At 47.5% G+C, this 21,340-nt stretch overlaps 1 protein-coding gene across 1 annotated transcript; it reads left to right on the forward strand.

The window, feature by feature from the left end:
* Nucleotides 1–820: 820 nt before the first annotated feature.
* Nucleotides 821–21,177, forward strand: TGFBI (transforming growth factor beta induced). The gene is made up of 17 exons (XM_015875900.1): nucleotides 821–1,039; nucleotides 3,929–4,027; nucleotides 10,640–10,704; nucleotides 11,182–11,339; nucleotides 12,011–12,175; nucleotides 12,664–12,810; nucleotides 13,487–13,628; nucleotides 14,210–14,422; nucleotides 14,597–14,734; nucleotides 14,986–15,131; nucleotides 15,259–15,395; nucleotides 15,890–16,020; nucleotides 18,017–18,141; nucleotides 19,033–19,135; nucleotides 19,489–19,568; nucleotides 20,039–20,063; nucleotides 20,217–21,177. Exons 1-17 carry the CDS (start codon nucleotides 927–929, stop codon nucleotides 20,270–20,272), a joined length of 2,043 nt encoding a protein of 680 aa, XP_015731386.1. The 5' UTR covers nucleotides 821–926; the 3' UTR covers nucleotides 20,273–21,177.
* Nucleotides 21,178–21,340: the final 163 nt, after the last annotated feature.

Genomic DNA, 21,340 nt, shown 5'->3' on the forward strand with positions numbered 1-21,340 from the left:
GTCAGTGTGCTGACCTTACACGAGGAGCGCTGGTTTGTGCTCCACGCACGTTTCAGCCCCTCTCCTATGGGGCACCCACGGGGTAAGTGCAGTGATGGCTTCGGTGCAGGTCTGACTTCTCTGCTGTCATCGCTGTTACGTGCACTGAACGCTGTTAGCTCGGGTGGAAATTTCCCATGCAAGCTGCTGTGCTGCCCGGAATGCCAGGGCTGTCTGCAGGGCTGTGCTGGCTCCTAGAGCACCATCATGTCAGCCACGACAGGCTGGCACCTTTCAGTGCCTGAAGCCTTTTGGTGTAAGGGGTCGGCTTGTGGCTCACTGCTGAATTAACCCAGGGGAAACAACCAACCTGATCTAGCAGAGCATTCCGACGGCAGCCTCACTGCTCCTACTGGGCTATAAAAGAAGCCTCTCACCAAGCATGGCCTTGAGAGCTGGAGGCGTGCAGCAGCCACGTAAGAAGGTGCAGCACAGGTGGACAAAGGTGCTTCTAGGAGCGCCTTGGGGGCAGGCCCGGCAGCTCCCACGGGGGTGGGATCAGACGGGACCCCCGGAGCACAACAAGGACCCGACTTAGGGGAAGCGGTGAAGGGGAGTGGAATAAAGGGCTCGGGAGGAAAAGAAAAAACACTGCAGACGAAGCGAGGCGCCGGCGGGGAGGCTGGAGGAGCGCTGCGCTCGGGGACCGGCGGAGGGCTGGGCAGGCGGCCCGAGGGTTGGATGCCGTCCCCGGGGCGGCCCCCACTCCCCTCCCTCCTCCCCCCCCGACCCCCCTTTCCCTCCCGCAAGGCCGGGCTGGGCCGGGCGGTGGCTCCGCTCCCCCCGCGGGGCCGCACCGCAGCTCCCCGCCCCCGCTCTGCCGCCGCATTTAACGGGGACGCGCTGCTGCTCCGGCCCGTCCGGCCCGTCCCGAAGCGGCCCCGGCCATGAGGCGCCCGTCGCTGCCGCTGCTGCTGCTGGCGCTGGGACTCGCCGCCGCCGCCAAGTCCCCGTACCAGCAGGTCCTGCAGCACAGCCGCCTCCGCGGCCGGCAGCACGGGTAAGCGGCGGCTCCGCTCTGCCGGCGGGGAGAGGGGGGAGATAAAGCAAAAGAAATACCCACAGAACTTTTTATTCCCCTCTACTGGTGCAGCTGCCGGGCTGCGATCAGTGCCCTGCTTCCTCCCCTGCCACTTTGCCTTGCTTCCTCTGCGACTTTTCTTCCCTTCCCTCAGGACTTTTCTTTCCTTCCCCCGTGGTTTCTCTTCCTTCCTCTGACAGCTTTCCCCCTTTCTCTAAGGATGCTTCCTAGTCCCGATGCCCTGTTGGATCGCTCAGCAGTGCTATCGGTCTCATTAGGGCAAAGGGATGAAAAAAGAAATAGCCCAGATTTGGAATTGCTAAGCATCCCATGGAAGGAATTATTGTTTTCGTGGATGTATAGAAAAAGAGAATGGTTTCAATGGCAGAAAGATATCTCTGTGGGTGAGAACCAATTTAATCTGACTGTACATCCTGACTGAAGTCATCACTTCTTTAATCATAGACCTTCTGAGATACGGGGTATCCCAGCAGTGCAGGTAGATCTCTTGTTGGATGAGCAACAAGCTCATCACAGGTAGAAAACAGGTCAGGTCTTCATGGTTGCTCCCACTGTTTTTGTAACGTGTTGGGAAGGAGTTGGAGTGAAACGATGAGAGCAGCTTTAGGTGGCTTTGTTGCTCATTGTGGTGGTGTGGATTGAGCTGTAGCCTCCTTAGAAATGCATCGCCGAACGGTCATGAATAACATTCATGACCTGGGCTGAAATGTTGCAGCTTGATGCTGCCTGGCAGGGACCCAGCCCGGTATTTACAAGGAGGAGAACGCTTTGAGTGTCTGACCAGATAGAGAATCTAACAGGCGAACTCTGAGCAGATGTTTGTTTGTAAGATCTCGAATCGCAGTGATTGATGTACAAACACAGCCTTGTTCTTCACCCGGCACTGGTGCTATTCCTAAGGGTGGAGGGCAGCACACGGGCAGATGTGGCTGTGCTGCATGGCAGGGTCTGTAGAGGTGGTGAGGTTGTGCTGAGATAAATCCCATGTAGCTGATGACAGCGCTTGGCTTGTGGGTCCCTCCCTGATGGGGAGCACGACTTACACCACGCTCAGTTTTAATCTGACTTTTGAACATTGATGTGTCAGAGGGATGCAGTGATGTCAGACCTCAAAGCTGATGGATGCAGGAGGGATGTGCAGGAGGAGTGCACCTCTGCTGTGAGCATCCCTTGTGCCATCAGTGCTCATAGAGAGAGCCGGGTGGAAGTGCTGGGCACTGCAGCACAACTCGGACATCTTAATTAACTCTTAAGTGAATCAGTTCAGATCTGGGAAGGGTAAAGTATAGAGGGAGCATTAGCACTTGGAGATGAAAACCTCCGAGCATTCATTGCTTGGCTGCAGGACCCAGGGGGCTGTGCAGGGGCCCCCCTCTGTTCTGCCCCTTCCCAGGGCTGTCCCCAGCCCAGCAGTTCTTCCTGCTGAGCTCCGGGCTCCAGCACAGCCCAACAATGGATGGTTTGATCAGCGTGGCATGCTGGGAATGCCATGGCAGAGGTGATGAACTCCAATGAGGAGAGGGGAGAGTGTTGACAAATTCATTTTAAGCCAGGCTGGGCAAAGACCCAGAATGTTCACAGCAGGGAGCCACTACCACAGCCGGCCTGTGGGACTCACTGACAGCACAGCCCCGAGGGGACCTTTCTGCATGGAGGAAAACCAGGGAAGAGCTTTTCCCAATAGGTCATCCCCCTGCAGGGCTGGGTCCCGGTGAGGGAGGAGGGGGGAGAAGTAGCACTGGTTTGGGGTTTTCTTGGCAGGCTGCTCCTGGGGACGTGGGAGAAGTGATCAAATAAATCCTTCAGTAGCCAGGCTTGTCAAGATGAATATGAGAGGGATTGTCCACCGCCGTCAGCCAGACGCTGAAATTGAGGCGAGATTTGGAATTTCAATCTAATTGGAACCACATTTCAGTGCGGCGGGGCCAGGGGAGCTGAGGTGGGCTGAGTCACAGAGCACAGACGTGTCTCTCAGCTGTGATTTGGTGTGGAGAGCACTGAGCTGCCGCCAGCCTGTGCCAGCTGGACGTTCGGATTTGTGATTTCTACTCTTTTATAATAGATGCTCTCTACTTATCCCTCACATACAGCAAGAGAATGACATGTGTGCCCACTCACACTAGCTGTGGGCACAGGGTGCCATGCCTGTGGTTGCAGCTGTTGGCACACAAAGCACAAAGTGGTAGCGATGGGAGGAGCAGGGGAGCACTGTGCTGGCCAAAGCAGACACGAGTCAGCTCCTGTTTGACCACAGCTTTGCTCTCAGCTTCTTAGAAAGCTGGAAAGCTGCTGTCAGCTCTCACTGGGATGATTCACACACGCAGTGTCTCACGTCTGCTCTGTGGTGGAGGGGGCTGCTCCTGGGAGCTGCTAGGTTGGGATCTCACAGCCACTGCTGGTCTGTGCCACCTCATGCAGTGCTGCCCTTCCCCATCAGCATCCACCTCCAGCACAGGTAGAGCCCATCAGACAGAAGAAGGACCCATTTTAGCTGCTGATCCATATCTGTCTTCTGTTAGCTCCTAAACCATAAACATTTGGGAAATGGGTTGAATTATTGCTGAAATGTATTAGTTTTCAGTAGGGACTCCGGACTGTAAATTGCTGTTTGCCATAGAAATCTAAACCAAACCATTATTCCTATATACTTTGGGAAGAGGTAGAAGATGGTGAGATGCGGAGCTTTCATACATGGGGAAGAAAAACACAACATTGCGGAGTGGAGAGAGAGCTCTTCCCATTCCCCCTTTGCTTTGTGACCTCCCCACTCCCTGTGCTCCCTCCCCACTGACCCCCGGTTGCTTTTGGTCCCCTGATGGACCCCTCTCTGCTTTGTCCTTCCTGCAGCCCCAACGTCTGTGCCGTGCAGAAGCTGATTGGCACCAACAGGAAATACTTCACCAACTGCAAGCAGTGGTACCAGAGGAAGATCTGCGGGAAGGCAACGTGAGTACTTGGGAACCTCCAGGGCTGCCCCAAGGCCTCTGCTGGGTGCTGGGATGGAGAGGCACGTAGTGCAGTGTGTGTTGGGTGTGTGCATTGGATGTTAAGAGTTGTTTTAGCCTTTCACTGCTGAAAATATGCTTGTGTCTTGTGTTTTTTCCCTGTGACAAACATGATTCTGAAATATTGAGATGTTAAGAATGGAAAATGCTGGGTCTGTAGGCTCGTTAGCAGGATCTGTTGTGATTAGAGAGGGGGAAGTGGTTTCAAACAAAAAGAGGGGAGATTTAGACTGGATATAAGGAATTACTGTTTCCAGAAAGGGTGGTGAAGATATATTGGGTGCCCCATCTCTGGAGACAGCCCAGGCTGGGCTGAGGGGCTGTGAGCACTGATGGAGCTGCAGGTGTCCCTGCTCACTGCAGGGAGTGGGACTGGATGGCCTTAAGGGGTCCCTTCCAACCCAAACCATCCTAGGATTCTGTGCTATTCAGACCCTGATGATTTATTCTAGCTGTATTTCTATATGTACTTGTATGGTGCTGTAAGTGTGGATGCTATAATGGAGCGTGGACCAGATGTCTTCTAATGGTTAGGCAGAAAAGGCAGCCTGGTGGATATTGGAGAGAGCATCAAATTCATCTGCACATGTTTTCTTTGGAAGTAGAAACAAATAAAGAGAGAGAGGTGTTGCTTTTAGCCAGCACTCTGATGACTCCACCAGGAAAGTTAATTACACTCGAGGGCCAATTCCACATCTGAATGATAATATTCAAGTAGCTGTTGTATATAGTATGGGCACGAGCAGCCCGGGGACATTCCTATGAGTGATGCAGTCAGCAGATAATGATGGCTGTGCATGCCTGACTCAGCGCCAGGCTGCAGCTGGGAGCAGGGAAGCCTTTTGGAGTCCAAACAGGGCTTCAGACAGATGAAATCAAAGTCCAAGCAGCTTTTCCTCGCTTGAAATCATGTGCTGTGAGAAGTTGCTGATCTAGAGCAAACAACAGGAACCATCCACTGTGTGCAGCCCCCTGTGATGTGTAATTGGATCTATAGGAACATGCTGCTCTTTACTGCTGATTAAATAAACTCTTGGTTCTGTCATAAACAGCGGGCTTTGAGGTCTGTAGTGGGGGTGAGCTGTGCTGCTGTTGCCTTTGTTGGTTTAGCTGTTTTTGCTGGCTGTTGGGTTTGGTTTTATGGATCTGTGTTGGTGTTATGAGGAGGGAGGTAGAATTGCCCCTCATGTGGAGCAAACCAACCCCCTTAGTTCTATGAAAGCACCAAATCTAGGAAGGTTTAATTGGAATGATCAGAATTCAAACTCCGGTCTTGGCTGAACAGTGGCTTTTTTGATGTCAATGGACCAGATCCTGGCATGGCAGAGTGGTATCATCTTCGCTTCTTCTGATAAGGGAGTAGCACAGCGGCCAAACAAAACAAGGTGATGCCGTGGGTGTGGGATTGTTTTGCCCTTAAAATCACTGAAGGGCAAGGAGGTGCCAGCCCTGGGTTGCTTCAACTCTGAAGCACATCAGAAACAAAACCTCAAGTAACCCAGTGTGTATTTGCAGTAAGCAACTCACCCACTTATCTCCAGGAGGAGCTGGAGGGACTGGCATCTGGCAGTGCTTGGTGATGTCATTTGAGGAGATGGGCTGATCTCTTCCAGCCTTTTTTTCCCTGCTTTTACCCAAATGTCTTATCCAATGATGCACTACTGAAAAGAAAGTACATGCAGCATTAACCTGTGTGTTAACCTATGAGATAATGTTCCCATTACACATGGAATTTGCTCGCTGTTCTTCACTTTGCATCACCCCAACAATGGATTTTACTGTCCTTTTCTCCCTTCCCAGCCCTTTCCGAGCCCAGGCTTTGCTCTGCTCTTTATATGCTGATGCAGAACAAAGGATGTGTGCCTCACTCAGATTTTCTGGAGCACCCTGGGACAGCTCTGATTACAGACATTTGCCGGCGATGGCTCCCGCTGGACGCGGTGCTCCCAGCGTATGGAAGCAATCAGGAGCTGTTCACGAAGGATGTTATTTGCTGTGCTGCAGCAAGTGGACTCTCACTGCAGTGTCAGGGCCTGGGGTGCTCCATGCTGGGCGCTCTGCCTCCCAAGGGGATGCATGGGCACAGGTGATGGTGCCCAGCATGAGCCCCAAAACCAGCCCCGTGTGTGGGGCTGAGCTGGGGCAGAGCTCTGAGAATAACCTCAAGTCCCAGAAATAGTCAGGATTTGGCACGTGTCAGCAGAACTGGAGGCTGCAGCCTTCGCTTGGGTGTTCCCCACCATGGGGGGAACTCACCAGCTTCTCTGGATAAGCATCATCACTTCTTTCTTCTTCCTAAAAGGCTTTTTTCCATGTCTGTGAAGTGGAATGTGAAGCAGTGCATCTACTTCGCTTTTGACCTATTATCTTTACTTGCTTGAAGGGTTGGTGGTATGACAAATTGGAAGTGTGTTGCAGGTGCAGATACCTGAATCCAGGAAGGTAGATTTGACTGCTTTGATTTTTGGTTTCTCTTATTTTCCATCATCCTACCATGTCCAGAGACGCTGAGAAACTGGAGAGATTAGAATGATGGAATCAATAAGGTTGGAAGAAGATCATCTAACCCAACACTTAGGATATACTTGGTCTTCAGTCTTGCCTCCAGGCACATGGCTGCTCCAGTACCACTCCCAGAGGTGCAGAGGGTGCTGTGTGCCATTGCTCTGTAGCTCTCACCTGACAGAACTAAGTTCTGGCTGTGAGCACCAGTCATGGTGGTGTGTCCTTGCAGGTTTGGTTCTTGAACAGCATCTTCCAGTGGACTGGGGTGGAGCATTGCGCCAGAGCTGGATGTGTATGATGGAAAATCCAGCTCATGCATCAGAATGGGACTCTCACCTCTTTATCTACACTTCTTTTTTCTGCTTTTCTGCTCTTTGTTAAAGTGCTGGCTCATGCGGTGAGGGGGAAAAATTAGATAAAGGATTTATGTACATTTTATCATTGCATTGCTTGCTGATGAAGTGAGATAAGGCAGTTGGCAAGAAGTCTGACACTGCTTTGATTTTAATGAGCACTGAAACAAGATTGTTTTGGTAATTAGGTAATTTTCCACTGTTGGTTATTCCAAGGCCAAGGAAATAGTTTATTTAGAGTATATTCTCATCGTTGTGACTGGGCTTTTTATATGTTCCTACCTCCCTTAAGCACTGGGCTCATTCTTTTGGAAGTGGGGGTTGCAATGAATGCCTCCCACACACACTTTTTGCCTTGAGAATGGGATGACTTATGCACTTATTATTATTATTATTATAGGAATAACTGGTAGCAGTGAGCTGCCCCTCAGTACTTTACCTTTTTTCTTTCTTTCTTATTTTTGAATTAACTTTTATTTTTGTGCTTTCCTCGGCTCAGGAAAAGCAATGAATCTCTGGCACACGTTTTACAAAACCAAAACATATGGGTTTTATTACAGGAAATTATTACAAATGGATCTTTATTCACTAATATGTGCCTAAGCTTACTTTTATTACCTTGAAAAATGCACTTAAAATTTAATTTCAGATCCCAAGAATGCCCCAGCAATGAAACAATGACTAATAAAAAGCAAGGGGTTTGCTTCTGCACTCAGACACTTTGCCATTTAGGAGTGCAGCATTTCCAAACCGAAGGCTGAAGAACTATCAAGGCTCAAGTCTGAAGTTCTCATTGAGGGGGTCAGGAAATTGTGGCTGGAGGTGTCATAGAGTGGGTGACAAGTGCTGTTTGTAGGACAGCATTGCTTATTGAACCTGTGCTGCTGTGTGGAGCCAGCTGGGGTGACACCAGCACCTGGATTGGGTTCTTGTGCCACATCCTCTGGATTTTAAAGATTTGGTACAGCCAAAGCATTTGGACAGCAGGGTCAGATTGTTCATCTTGTGAAAGCTGGGGCTTGTGGAGAAGAACATATCAAAGAAACATCCTTGTTCCCATATAGGTGTGTAAGGTACCGTATCCTGAAAATGGGGCAGAGCAGCCACAGTCATGTGGCTCCCTGGGGTTGGATGTGGCTGCAGGACCAGTTGAACCCCAGCACTGAGCAGCCCCTCGAGCTGTATCCATGTTTCATTGGGCTCATTGGGTGGTCACATTGGGTGGATTCACCCATCAGGCGCAGCAAGGTGCGTGGCTGAAGCTGGGGATCATAGAACCATAGAATGGTCTGGATTGAAAAGGACCTCAAAAATCATCTAGATCCAACCCCCCTGCCATGGGCAGGGTCACCAGAGGGACCCAAAGGGGTTGTTGCATGAGCCCTGGCACTGGTTCCTTGTAGGGGCCAGTGCTTGGCTGAGCACCTCTGTGTCCACCCAGCCTTTCCTGGTATTCAGAAAGCTTTAAAAAAATTCCCTGTTGAGATCATACAGGACAAGATGGGAGGGGAGGTTGTGAATGGTGAACTTGGCACACAGGGCCAGGTGATGCTGGTGGTTCCCTTTGGTGAGTGAGTGAGACTGGACGCTCAAAGGAGCCTGCCCACAAGTGGAGCTGACCCCACTTCTGGCCTTGGTGCTTCTTGCCATGAGCTGCCCCCGTGTGGTGATGCAGGAAGTGACCCCCACCCCAAAAAGCAGGCGGTGTGGTCCTGTCCCATCCCACTGCCCTCAGCTCCTGTTCCAGCCCCCAGCACTGAGCCCTGTGTGCACCACATCCCTCCCACTCCTCACAGCTCATTCAGCTCCCATCGATCCATAAATAAGCCTTTTAAAGCCTATGTCAGCACTCAGGAATTATTTATGCTGAACTTTGCAATGATTTCTTTTTAATCAGCTCTTCGTCTTTGATTACAGCTCTGAACCAGGAGAACTGTCTAGACTGGATTTAGTTTCTAGGATGGAAAAAAATGAAAAATCAGAGGTAGGGGGAGGGAGGTGGCAGAGGGAGAAAGTGTGTGTTTGTAATGAACGTGAGACAGGGGCTGCAGAGAGCAGAGCAGCAGGGTGTTAAGATCTCCAGTAGTCAAAGGAAGGGATTGCTTTAGGCAAACTCTTTCCCACATGGAATATATAATGTCTAGACAATCAGTCTGGGTTTGCTTTGTAATTCTCTTAGGAAACCGTGAGACAGAATTTATTTGCTTCTGTCACAGAAAAGCAGGTATTTGTTTCACTTGCTGGCTCTTAATTACCCCGAAGAATTCCCTCTTAAACCCCAGGCATTTCCACTGTTTGTTAACACTGTTAAAATGATGACAAATATCTGAAGCTTGAGCATTTTGCTTTCTCTGAGTGGGTGTGCACCGGACTTGCCTCGAATCCAGCTGGGAGCGCAGAGGAAGCACATCTCTTTAGGAGGAATATTGATCCGTCACTGCCCCAGCCCATCCATCAGATGGCCTTGCTCCTTTCACACCAACCCTAAGAGCAACAAGTGAAAGAAACCCCTGTGAAAAATAAACAGGCCACTCCCAGACTGACTTTTATTAATATATTTTTTTCCTGTTTATATGGTGACGTTCCCTTTAATGGCCAGAATTGGATGAATTCTTTTATCTCCAATTGAGTTGCAGACAATGGGTGCAGCGTTCAGGCCATGGATGCACATCCATCACTGGTTCCAAGCAATCAAGATCAGAGATGCTCTTTCCCCTCTGGATCTGTCATGCCAGTGTTGCTATAAACAAGCAAATGGTTTCTGGGGTGGACAAGAGTGGGATGAAGCACTGGGGAAATGCCTGGCTAATTTAGTAGAGCGGTCATACTGGAGTTGTAGTCCATTGCCCAGACCCAGTAGATACACTGGGAGATCCCCAGATCCTTCTGAGGAAGGGGATGAACTCAATGAACAGAATTCCCATTGCCAGAAATACAAATACATATCAGAGGTACTGGGTGTTTTGGTTTGTATTGCGTTGCTTCACTCTGTCATGGATCAAAGAATCACTTGAGTTTCCTCCATCCTTAATCCTGTGTGCATTGAGTGAGTGAGCAGCTATTGGCTTGAACGCCTCTGTGCTATAAGAGGGTGCTCAGTATTCACTGCTGGCTTATGCTGGAGCAAAACAGCTGGGAAATAGGCAGCTGGAACCAAATCCCACTAGGAGATACCTGGAGATCATAGAATGGTTTGGGTTGGAAGGGACCATCAAGATCACCCTAGTTCCTCTCCCGTTGCATAGGCAGAGATATATCATCATCTCTTCTGGGTCCTCACCTATGAGATACTTGGAGATATAGATGTCCACCATCACTTATAGGTCTGTGCCTCACCTCTCTGTCCTGTGCAAGTCCTGAGCTGGTGTTGAGCTCACTGCCTTACTGAGGTTTTCTGCTGGGCCCATTGTTATCAGTCTCCATTGCTGTTTATACAGAGACCAACAAAATAGCTGGGCAAGGGTGGTTTTGAAAAGAAATAGTTTCTGTTTTTGTTCTGTGGGGAAGCTGGCAATGTGCGGCTCTGGAGGAGATGATGGGTACGGTTTGTCTTTTGCTCAAGTATATGTTTTTGAGGAAGCATCTGCTTTAGAAACATCACCAAGTGGGGATGAGTGCAGGCAGGGCTATAGCTAATATAGGAAAAGCAGTGGAACACTCTTTGGTTAATCTCTTGTATCCATCTCTTATTCCAGAGTAATCAGCTACGAGTGCTGTCCTGGATATGAAAAAGTTCCTGGAGAAAAAGGCTGCCCAGCTGGTAAAAACATGTTTGACATTTTTTAGACTTTTTAAAGACTTACGTCAGCCCAGTTAAGGAGAATGCTAGAAAATTACTCGGAGTGGATTTGAGCTTTGCAATTTGTGCACAAGATTGCCTTGAATGAGTCAAAAATGGACTCAGCAGAGCACCAGCTGAGTGCCAGATTAGCTCCAAAGCGTGCAAAGTATTCCAGACAACTTAAAACCTTGGATATAATTAAACTCAATCAAGCATGGGAGGGCCATAGGGAATTACTCTTTCCAACAAGTAACACAGCTCGATTGGAAATGCAATACAAAGTAACGATAGAGTAACAGACAGTTCTGCCAGTCTCTGCTCAGATCTGTTTTGGCCAGTGTGAGTTTGGCAGAATTCCCTTTAATAGGAAATAAAGCTCATTCGCAGGTGGGGACTGGGAGAGAACTAATGGGGAACACAGTGTGTCTTATGGGAACATAACCTATCTTCTTTCAGCACTGCCGCTCTCAAACATCTACGAGACCCTGGGAGTGGTGGGCTCTGCCACCACGCAACTCTACTCCGACCGCTCCAACCTGAGGCCAGAGATCGAAGGACCTGGAACTTTTACTATTTTCGCCCCAAGTAATGAGGCCTGGGCTTCCTTATCTGCTGTAAGAGTTTGTTCTCCTTCTTCCTCTTCTTCCCCTGGCTTTCTGTAATGGAGATTCAGCCCTATCTACAGAACAGGCACATCCTAGTGTAGGAAGGGCTGGGAATTTCCAAGAGGGGAACTGCTGTCAGCTCCAGAGCTTTGCTTCTGACAGAGCCCAGCACTGCCCAGTGATGTGGGTGCTCAGCAGGGGGTGGATATAGCAGTCACCTCATTCAGCTTTCCCTGCTTCTTAGTGTTAGACATTGAAGTAGGACAACAAGGAACTTTCCATCTCTTTCAATCTTTCTGTACTGCTTTGTTTATTCTTGATCATTTAGAAGCCTCTACCCCCAAGCAGCAGCAGCAAGGCTGGCGTGGAAGATCACCTTTCTTTGTCAATGCCTTTGGTCACCTTATTGCTTATGTCCACGCCATGACCCCACTCTGGAGCTTGCTGCCATCTGTCTGCCAAGAACAGGGCTGCCAGAGGTGCTTGCTGCTGCTTTAAGGCAAAAGATGAGCTTTGATGGAATTTAGAGCTCTGAGCCTACGCAGATGGCATAAGTTTGAACACGTCACCTCATACACACACACATGTGGCCCTTTGGTACAGCCAAACCTCCTGACTCTACACAAGAACAAGCTGAAAAAATGAGCAAGTGCTGAAAAATGAATGTTGCTGATTTTCAGGAAACACTGGATTCCTTGGTCAGCAATGTCAACATTGAGCTGCTCAACGCCCTCCGCTACCACATGGTGAACAAACGGGTCCTTACGGATGACCTGAAACATGGGACAACGCTCAACTCCATGTACCAGAACCTGCCCATCCAGATCCACCACTATCCCAACGGGGTAAGATGCTGGCATTCAACCTGCCCACAGCAGGCTTGCTGTTGTGTTGTCTTGCAGCTCCTGTGCAGCTCTTTGTTCTCCAGACGTACGTAATGTTTAGGCTGAGGACTATTGACTCAGGATAGACATCTAGAAGGAGCTAAAAAAGAATATTTATAAGTGGTTGGTTCTGTAGATGCTGATGCAGGGAAGTTGCCCGTGTTGCTGTATAATGTGATGCTTGTGTAAGGATTTGACGTTGCATATTTTCTTAGGGTAGACAAAACCACTGATTGTTTTCAAAGCTCTTTAAACACAACACCATTCAAACAGTTTTTGAAAGAGCACTTTCATTCTTTGTGGTCTTTTTTTTAAGCAAACCACATTTCTGCTCCTGCTGGTTCAATATTTGAGTGCTCACTGTGTTTGAAATAGAATAACAGCGGCGGCGGCTGCTTCACCTTCTTGTTTTAGTGCCCATAACGCCCTGTGCATCTTTCCCTCTGCAGATTGTGACTGTGAACTGTGCCAGGCTGCTGAAAGCTGACCACCACGCCACCAACGGGGTGGTTCATGTCATTGACAAAGTCATCTCCACTACCACAAACAGCATTCAGCACATCATTGAGACTGAGGAAAGCCTGGAGACCCTTCGGGTGAGTCTGACCCATGTGTGCTGACGGACCCCTTATAGATTATCACTCATCCCACTCCTAGTGAAGTTCGCCAGTGTGTGAATGCTGTAACTCTACAGCTACTGATAACATCCTTGTGCCAATAGAGTTTGTTTTGCTGTAGGAAGAGTGCTCAGTATCAGTTGATTTTTATGAGAATAACTCAACCTGCTACTGCTGTCAGGAGGGAGACACAGACTGAGTCCGGCCCCTCTCTCTTGTATCACAAAACCAGCCTTTGGAGCTGTTAACTCTTCAGATTTGATGTGTACCAACATATTTGCTTTGCTATCTGCCAAGTTAAGGGATAAAGAGGAAAGCAGAGGAGTTCTGCAGTTCGCCAGCTGTAAAGTCTGGTCTGAATTATTTACTGGAACTGCAGTGACCCTTTCCAGGCACATTGGGGTATTCGAACCAGTTCTAAGACTGGCCCAAAAAGGCTCTTGTACTCAAATTTCTGGAGCACAAGAGAACCAAGAAGCCTGGCCAAATTTATAGAGGGACCAAAGTGCTGAAAGAAACTATTCAGGACTTTTGTACGTGCACTGAAATTCTAAAAGCTGTAATAAATCTGGCTCTCAGTGGCTGCCTGGACAAAGCTGCTGACCTCTGCATTCTGGCTGGATGCATTTTACCCTCTATTCTCATTTCTCTGAAGGCTGCTGTGGCTGCTTCTGACCTCAACAGCTTGCTAGAGAGTGAAGGCCAGTACACTCTTCTGGCTCCAACCAATGAAGCCTTTGAGAAGATCCCACGAGAGATGCTGAACAGGATCCTGGGGGACCCAGAAGCCCTGAGGGGTAAGTGCTTTGCTTATCGAGCCCACTGAGAGACCAAAGTTTATTCTGCAGTTCTTTGGAATACCTTTTCAAATAGATCTGAGCAACTCCTTGGTACAGTCTAACCATAGTTGCAGTCAACACATTTGACATCCTCCATTTTTTAAGCTTGGACAGTCCAGGCTTCTTTGGATGTAGATGTGGCAGAGAGGGTGTTAACAGATATAGGGGAAAGAATGAAACAACATTCCAAGTCTTTTCTTAGCGCTCCTCTTTGTGGTAATGATTTCTATCAGTCTATAGCAAGAAGAGCACTAGCATCTAATCAGTGTAACTTCCTTTTGCAAATGAATTGAGTAATCACGCAAGACCTTTCTGAAGTTAACAAAAGCACATAAAAAACCATCCATTTAGAACACTTCATTTCACAGACTGCTGAATTAAAACCAGCACAGTCTGAAATAACTGCACGTCTTGTGTCATGGAGCCCTGTGCTCCCTCTGTACTTCAGAGGCCCTCACCTTTAGAATGTTATCCCAAAAACCTGCTGTAATTGCAGGGTTGATATTTCCAGCTCACTAAAACATTCGCTTCTCTCACAGACCTGCTGAACCATCACATCCTGAAGTCAGCCATGTGTGCTGAGGCCATCATCGCTGGGCTGACCATGGAGACGCTGGAAGGAACCACCCTGGATGTGGGCTGCAGTGGGGAAGAGCTGACACTCAATGGGAAGCCCATCATTGCCAACAAGGACATCCTGGCTACCAACGGCGTTGTCCACTTTGTCAATGAGCTGCTGATCCCAGACTCAGGTAGGGGAGGCACTATTGCATCTCTCTTCCTATTCCCTTTCTTCTGTCTGGTTTTTTTTTGTTTTTTTTTTTTTTGTCAAAGAAGATTTAGAGGACATGAGGGTTTTTTTGTAGCAGTGAGTGGATTATATTTAACGAGATATTGCATTGCTTTTGCATTGTTTTTCTTTTCAGCTAAGACCCTGTTTGAGTTGGCCCAGGAATCTGAAGTTTCTGAGTCTATGAACCTTTTCAGACAAGCTGGGCTAAGTTCACATCTAACTGGCAGTGAGCGAGTGACCCTCCTTGCCCCAGTGAATGAGGTCTTCAAAGGTAAGATGTGGGGTAAATCCCACTCTTCTATTGGTCTGGGACATACATCTGCTTTGAGCTGCCTCTCTTTGGCTGAGTCTCAGTGTGCAAGCATGCAAACCTTCTCTCAAATGCTTTGGCTGTAGATAGTGACATGTAGCTTCAAAATTAAAAACTCTTGTGTGGGTAGTAATCTGCATGTGGACGTTTTTAGTGTCACTGTGGTCACTCTGAGTGAGTCACCAGTTCTGTCCTTATTTTCTTGGCTGCAGATAAACGCCCCACTGTTGACAGCAATATGAAGAACTTGCTGCTGAACCACATTGTTAAAGACCAGCTCTCCTCTAAATATCTTTACCACGGTCAGAAACTGCAGACGCTGGGTGACAAGGAACTGAGAGTATTTGTGTACCGCAATGTGAGTTTGTGCAGCTTGCAATGCTAAATATGGGCGGTCACTCCGCACAGGTGACTTCTGTCCTATCTCAGATCTCTCTTTCCCAGCATTGACTGATAAAGTTGTTTTTCTGGAATTGCATTTGCAGAACCTGTGCATTGAAAATGCCTGCATTGCTGCCCATGACAAGAGAGGAAGGTTTGGGACACTGTTTAGCGTGGACAAGATGTTGACCCCACCAACTGGCTCAGTGATGGATGTTCTCAAGGCAGACCATCGCTTCAGGTGACCTTTCTACTCTTCCTAGGTGCCGGTTAGAAGCGGAAGAGCTGCTTCTATTTGCTATTCTATTTACTACAGATCATAGTCTTGACTATATACAACATTTTTAACATGGGAAGAGCACCCAAAACCACAGTCTCATTCTGAAATTATAGGGAGCGAGACTTCAAATAACGCTTCCTTGAATTGTGAGCCAAGAGTGTGTGGTCCCCCTTGTGAGCACAATATTACAGTAAGAAGCTCTGTAGCCACCTCAGCTTATCAGAACTGCTGTGGCCAAGCCTTCATGTCTCCTCACAGGCCACTTTGTCCCCAACAGTCCATTGTAATTTCTTGGATGTTCTTGCTGGGCCTTGCAGGATCATCTCCTGTCTGGTCAACTTCTTGGTTAATTGACTTTCTGGACCCCAGCAGGATTTTGCAATTGTAACTTTACATCTCGAAGACCAACAAATGTAGTTTGTGGTGAAGTCATCGATGTTTTACATGTCTTGCAGTACGTTGGTGGCTGCAATCCAATCTGCAGGTCTCATGGAGAACTTGAACAGGCCGGGTACCTTCACTGTGTTTGCTCCAACCAATGAAGCTTTCCAAGCCATGCCACAGGGGGAACTCAACAAACTGATGGGTGAGCGTTCCTAGAGCATTCAGCTGCCATGTGTTGTTGGTGTGGTATGAAGGAACAGCTCGGGTTCTCTACCATATCTCATTCTTTGACCCTGTCTGCTGGGAGCACAGAGCTCCTACACGACCGATTTGGAAAAGCCCAGTGCAGCAGAAAGTGCCCAGAAAGGAGTGGAACTGAGCCCTCGCACAAAGCATGGCCATGGGCTTGTACTTCTGCTGGGAAGATGTGTTTGTAGTGTGTGCTACAAACTTCCTATGACTTCAGTTTGGCTGGGCTGCTGTGAGTAAGATACCTTTAAGGTGTTTCTAGAGAAACTGAGGTCTCTGCCTTGCATATCAGGGATGATAGTAGTGAGAACATAGCTTTTAATAGCACAGGCTTGGGGTGTCTAAAGAAAGCAAACATCATCCATGGTCAGCCTCAAGTTGCTCTCTATGAAATGTAATTATTAAAAGAATGGAGCTGTTGTTCCGTTTATGCATACATGGGTAAAGCTGGAAGTCTGATCTAGCACAGCTGGTACTCTGGTCTAGCATAGATGGAGACCAATATCCTGAAAAGCACAGGCATGCAGACTGGTGGTAAAGAAAAGCGTGGGAGTGTTTAATAACCTTCTTCTGAATAAGCAGCAGGATCTCTTATTTTCTTCATGCTGGAAAATGGCTGTGGTTGGAAACAATGCCAGGTATTTCAATGTAACATCTTCTCGTCATTAAAGCCCAACCAAACATTGATGTCATAATTCAGGAAGCATCTGCCCGTGGTGGCTGGTTATCCTTTTAAGAGCATGGATGAGGAACTGGTGATATCAGACTCCACATCCAGTGCAGGGCTTAATGTATAAATATTTCAGAACTGTTCTGCAGCTATTATAAACGGCTGCAGGAATGAAGTATCCCAGATGTGGGCACTTCAGATGTTCTTGTTTTTTCATGCAAATATTTAGCTTATGCTTCTGACAAAGAAGTGAATCATGCTGGTGAGGTTGTGCAGTGTGAGTGGTGACCACCCTAGAAAAACTCTTAATAGAAAAGAAGCTCAGAGTGTGTATCAGATATAGGCAGCAAAACAGGAAGTCCGCATTGCTGGAGGAGCTTCTGTGGTTTCCTATGTGAAGGCCATTTTTTGCACTGGCTCTTCTCCATTGTCTTTCTCTGGGTTTTGCTCTGGGTTTTAGCTGCAGCCTGGAAAGAAGAATGTGGAGGAGGGCTACTGGTCCATGCTGTGCACATGGCTGCCTCTTGGAAAATAGGTGGTGGTGGGAAAACCTCTTGCCTTCCTAAGATCTGTTTCAGAGGACAGCTAAAAGTATAGAGAGAGACCCCGTTGGGGAGACAATCGGGCTCTCAGTTTGTGTACCATAAGTGAGATAGCATCATGGGATGGTTTGAGTTGGAAGGGACCCTTAAAACTCACCTCGTCTGACTCCCTTGCAGTGATCAGGAACACCCACAGTTCGATCAGGTTGCTCAAAGCCCAGTCTGTTTCTCCTGCACTTTTCCCTTTCCTACATGGGAATCTTGCAGTTTCACCCATGGAGATTATTGCAGAGTGTCATTAGTGTTAATGAAAGTATCAATGTTTGCAAGTACCAGGGTACTCTCTGTGATTCCCTATTTAACGAAAGATTTTTCCCCTCTAAACTTCATTGAGAAGTGAAAATAGCATCCGAAAAAGGTTCATAGAGTGCACAGTGTGAAAAGCAGGAGACTGCATTACCAAGAGGAAAGGATTTCATACATAGGGCAGGGCTGATGTGTGTCAAGGTGGGATGCTTTCAGGGAAGAAGATCTTAGAGGGATCCTGACCTGCCCAGGCAGAAACAGCCCCAATGCCCTAACCAGCTCTAACCAAGGGGTTTCCGACAGTTCTTTTCAGTTTTACATTGTTTCCTTTCCCTTTTAGGAAATTATGATATTTTCCATGTAGGGTCATTCCAGCAGATGAAACACAGGAAGCAAGCTGTGATGTAAATGTAAATGTTTGCTTCCCCCAGGTAACGCCAAAGAGCTTGCCAGCATCCTCAAGTTCCACATGGCTGATGAGATCCTGGTGAGCGGCGCAGTCAGTGCGCTTGTACGGCTCAAGTCCATGCAGGGAGACAAGCTGGAAGTCAGCATGGTGAGTCAGCGCTGACGGGACGTGGTCTGTGACCAGAGCCCCATGTCAGGGCACAAAGGATGTCTGCTCAGTTGGGTGATGCGGGATCCTGTCCTAAATGTGCATTGAGTCCCACCAAGCCATGTTTCTGGGGCTGTAGTGGAGGGACACTTGCCATGTATTCAAGTCAGCAAGTTGGCAACCTTGAGATGTGGTTTGCTTCAGCTTTCTCCCCAGAAGGCCAATTGTAAATGACTTCCAGGAGCTGTTATAAATTTAACCCTGAGTCATGGGGAAAAAAACATAAATAAATCAAATGAATAGCTTGTTCAGCTAACATGTCTTTTTCAGTGTAATGAAAATGATCTCTGCATGGGCTCCTCTAACACAGCAGGATTTATTTAGATGTATAATTTCATTTCAGAAATTCTGCACTACATTAAGAGAATGTAGAATTCCCTATTGAGGACAAATATATATATGTCTCAGAAAATATGTAACTCACAGCCCTCTCTGTGCATAAGGAAGACAATGCAGGACAAAAATGGAAAGGTTGCTGTTCCAGAGTGTGTTGAGTTGGCCAACCCATGTGGCAGACCCCTGCCATGTCCAGCCACAGTCTGCTCACTCCTGTTGCAATCCCCATAGTAATCCCTCCTTGTGCCAGGATGCTGGTGCATGTGCAGTGTTTCCACCCAGCCCACAGAGAAAGCCTGTGCTCCAAAACCTGCTGGCTGCTCTGCTCAAGCTATCATTTGGTTTTATGCTCTTCTCGGTTGGCAAGGGAAGTGAAAATGCTTACAACCATCTAGTAAATGAATGAGTTCAAATGAAGGTTTTATAAAATTGGAAAGCAACTGATGACAAAAGTTTCTCATTTTCTGCTTTTTGAATTTATTTTCTCCTGAACAGAAAAACCACGTAATACACGTCAACAAGGAGCCTGTTGCTGAAAGCGACATCATGGCCACGAATGGTGTGATCCATGCTGTGAGCTCCGTCCTGCAGCCTCAGGGTAGGTTGGTGCTTGGAAATGCTTAGAGCCACACCATCACAGCAGAGCTGCCACCAAAACCACCTCGTGTGTAAAGTGAGCAACATCACAACATGGAGAAGGCCATGCATGATGGGTGTACAGCGCAGCCTGCTCTCGCTGGAGCGGGTGCTCTGCTGCCATGCCCTTTTGGAGCTGTGTTCTCTGCTTTAGGAGGGAGCAATTACTTCACTTTATTGTAGATGTTATGGGATTTTCAACACATGCTTTGAGATACTGTAAGGAAGCAGCCTGAGTGCTTTGAGTGCCATCTGTATGTGTGAATATATATTTATGTGTCTAGTATTTCAGTGCTGTCTCTGTCCCACTTTTAGCTTCAAGGCCACAAGAAAGAGGCGATGAGCCTGCGGACCCTGCATTAGAGATCTTCAAACAGGCATCTGCTTTATCTAAGGTAAAAGTTAAAAACAGCAAAAAATCCACCATTGTAGAGCTACTGAAATAACATCTTGGTTACCACGATTTAAAGATAACATCACACGGAGATTTTGGCTTCCAAAGAGAGTGAATGTGTATGTTTTCTGGTTTGATCCATCATCTCTTCTTTATTTAATTGTCTAAGAAGTGATACTTCTTCAACACAAAGGCTACCATTGATAGCATACCTTGTACACCTTGACACGTTGCTATATGTGTCAACCTCCAATAGTGCAAATGGCACCAAAGAGTCATTTATTTGCCTCTTCTTCAGCACTTTTGGCAGTGTGAGGAGAACTGGCAAGTAGCTAAACATCAGAAATAGAAATATTCTATGTGTGGCATGTAACTTTGGGCATCCTTTTGGAGACTAAGGGTGAATGTATTGCAAAGCCATGTCAGGGATTTGTTGTAGTTATTAAAACACGATGTTTTCTCCCCACACAGGTTTCTCAAAGGAATCCTCGGCTAGGTAAGGCAACTTCTCCACTTCTCCACTCCATCATATATCCCATCCCTTAAAAACAGTTTATTCTGTGCTCTTGCTGCAAGTAAGATGCAGCATACCCAGGAAGGGAGCGTGTCCGTGCATCTGTCCCACCCTGTTCTCTCTTCCCCTTTGCAGCACCCGTCTACTCCCGGCTACTGGCGAAGATGAAGGAGAACTCGGGTGGATTCTAACCATGCCCTGTGCCTCCATCCCCCCTCCCTGCCCACGCCACGGGGGAAGGACAGAATCGGTGAAAACCAAATATCGCCCTTAAGTTTATTTTTGTTTCCAATGGAATGCATCGGAAAAAATGAAAAGCCATATCTATATGTATATATTTTTAAGACCATTTTTATTTGTTCTCAACCACAAAGTTTCCACCTTGATGATAGTTGGGTTGGGGTTTTTTGATATACCCGGTTTTGGGCTCGCTCCCTATGATGGACAAGAGCAGGTGCCTAATTCAGGCCTGATTCAGCAGCACAGAGAGATGCTTAAAGCTTGCCCTGGGGCTGCCTCGCTTGGGGTTGAATTAAGCCCCCTGCTCCAAGCTCTCAGCTGTGGGCTCTGCAAAAACCAGGCTCCCAAAGTGGGAAACTGGCCATGAGCTCACCAAAACCCACATCCGATCCAAGGCCAGAAGTGGGAAATGTTGGCTGGAATGGTCTGTGGATGTCCAGCTTTCTGAGCAAATGGCATCAGATTTGCCAACTGTGCCACCAATGGTGACTGATTCGGAGAAGGTAAATTTGTTGAATTCAATAACCGGTACCCAAACAATATCTATATTTTTTTAATTATTATTTTATTGTTTTGTTTTTGGTGAGTTTGTTGGGGTTTTTTGAACAAATATTGGTTTCCTTCTCCTTCACTTTAAAAGTCAACCATATGATTCTCATTTGATGGCTTCTAACAGAAGCTTCTATTGACTTTGAAGAAACTGCATAATTATAAGCTATGGGATTAGACAGATCTCTCTTTTATTTTTAATTGGGTTTTGTTTATGCCTCTGGATTTTAATTTTTGGTCACAAAAAGTATTGAATTGAGAGTTCTCCCTGGCAGAAGCCTTCCATTAAATGGTGCCTTTCTAATAATGGTTGTCGGGTTGGTTTTTTTTTCCTCTTTTGTAATAAAAATAAAAATAAAATCAAAAAATACGAATAACAAGAAATGCTGGTAATCCTTGGGAGATTTCTGTTGCTCATGTGTAGCTGGTTGGTGGTGGTTGGTGAGGAGGGAGGTTTCCATTTGGGCAGA

This window comes from Coturnix japonica, chromosome 13, assembly GCF_001577835.2.
Source record: "Coturnix japonica isolate 7356 chromosome 13, Coturnix japonica 2.1, whole genome shotgun sequence".
Lineage (NCBI taxonomy): Eukaryota > Metazoa > Chordata > Aves > Galliformes > Phasianidae > Coturnix > Coturnix japonica.

Excerpts from the sequence above, each read along its gene's own strand:
- TGFBI (XM_015875900.1), top strand. The coding sequence starts at position 927 with ATGAGGCGCCCGTCGCTGCCGCTGCTGCTGCTGGCGCTGGGACTCGCC. Across the intron at positions 15,132-15,258 it reads GAGTATTTGTGTACCGCAAT|AACCTGTGCATTGAAAATGC; the intron begins GTGAGTTTGTGC and ends TTGCATTTGCAG. Across the intron at positions 18,142-19,032 it reads ACAAGCTGGAAGTCAGCATG|AAAAACCACGTAATACACGT; the intron begins GTGAGTCAGCGC and ends TCTCCTGAACAG.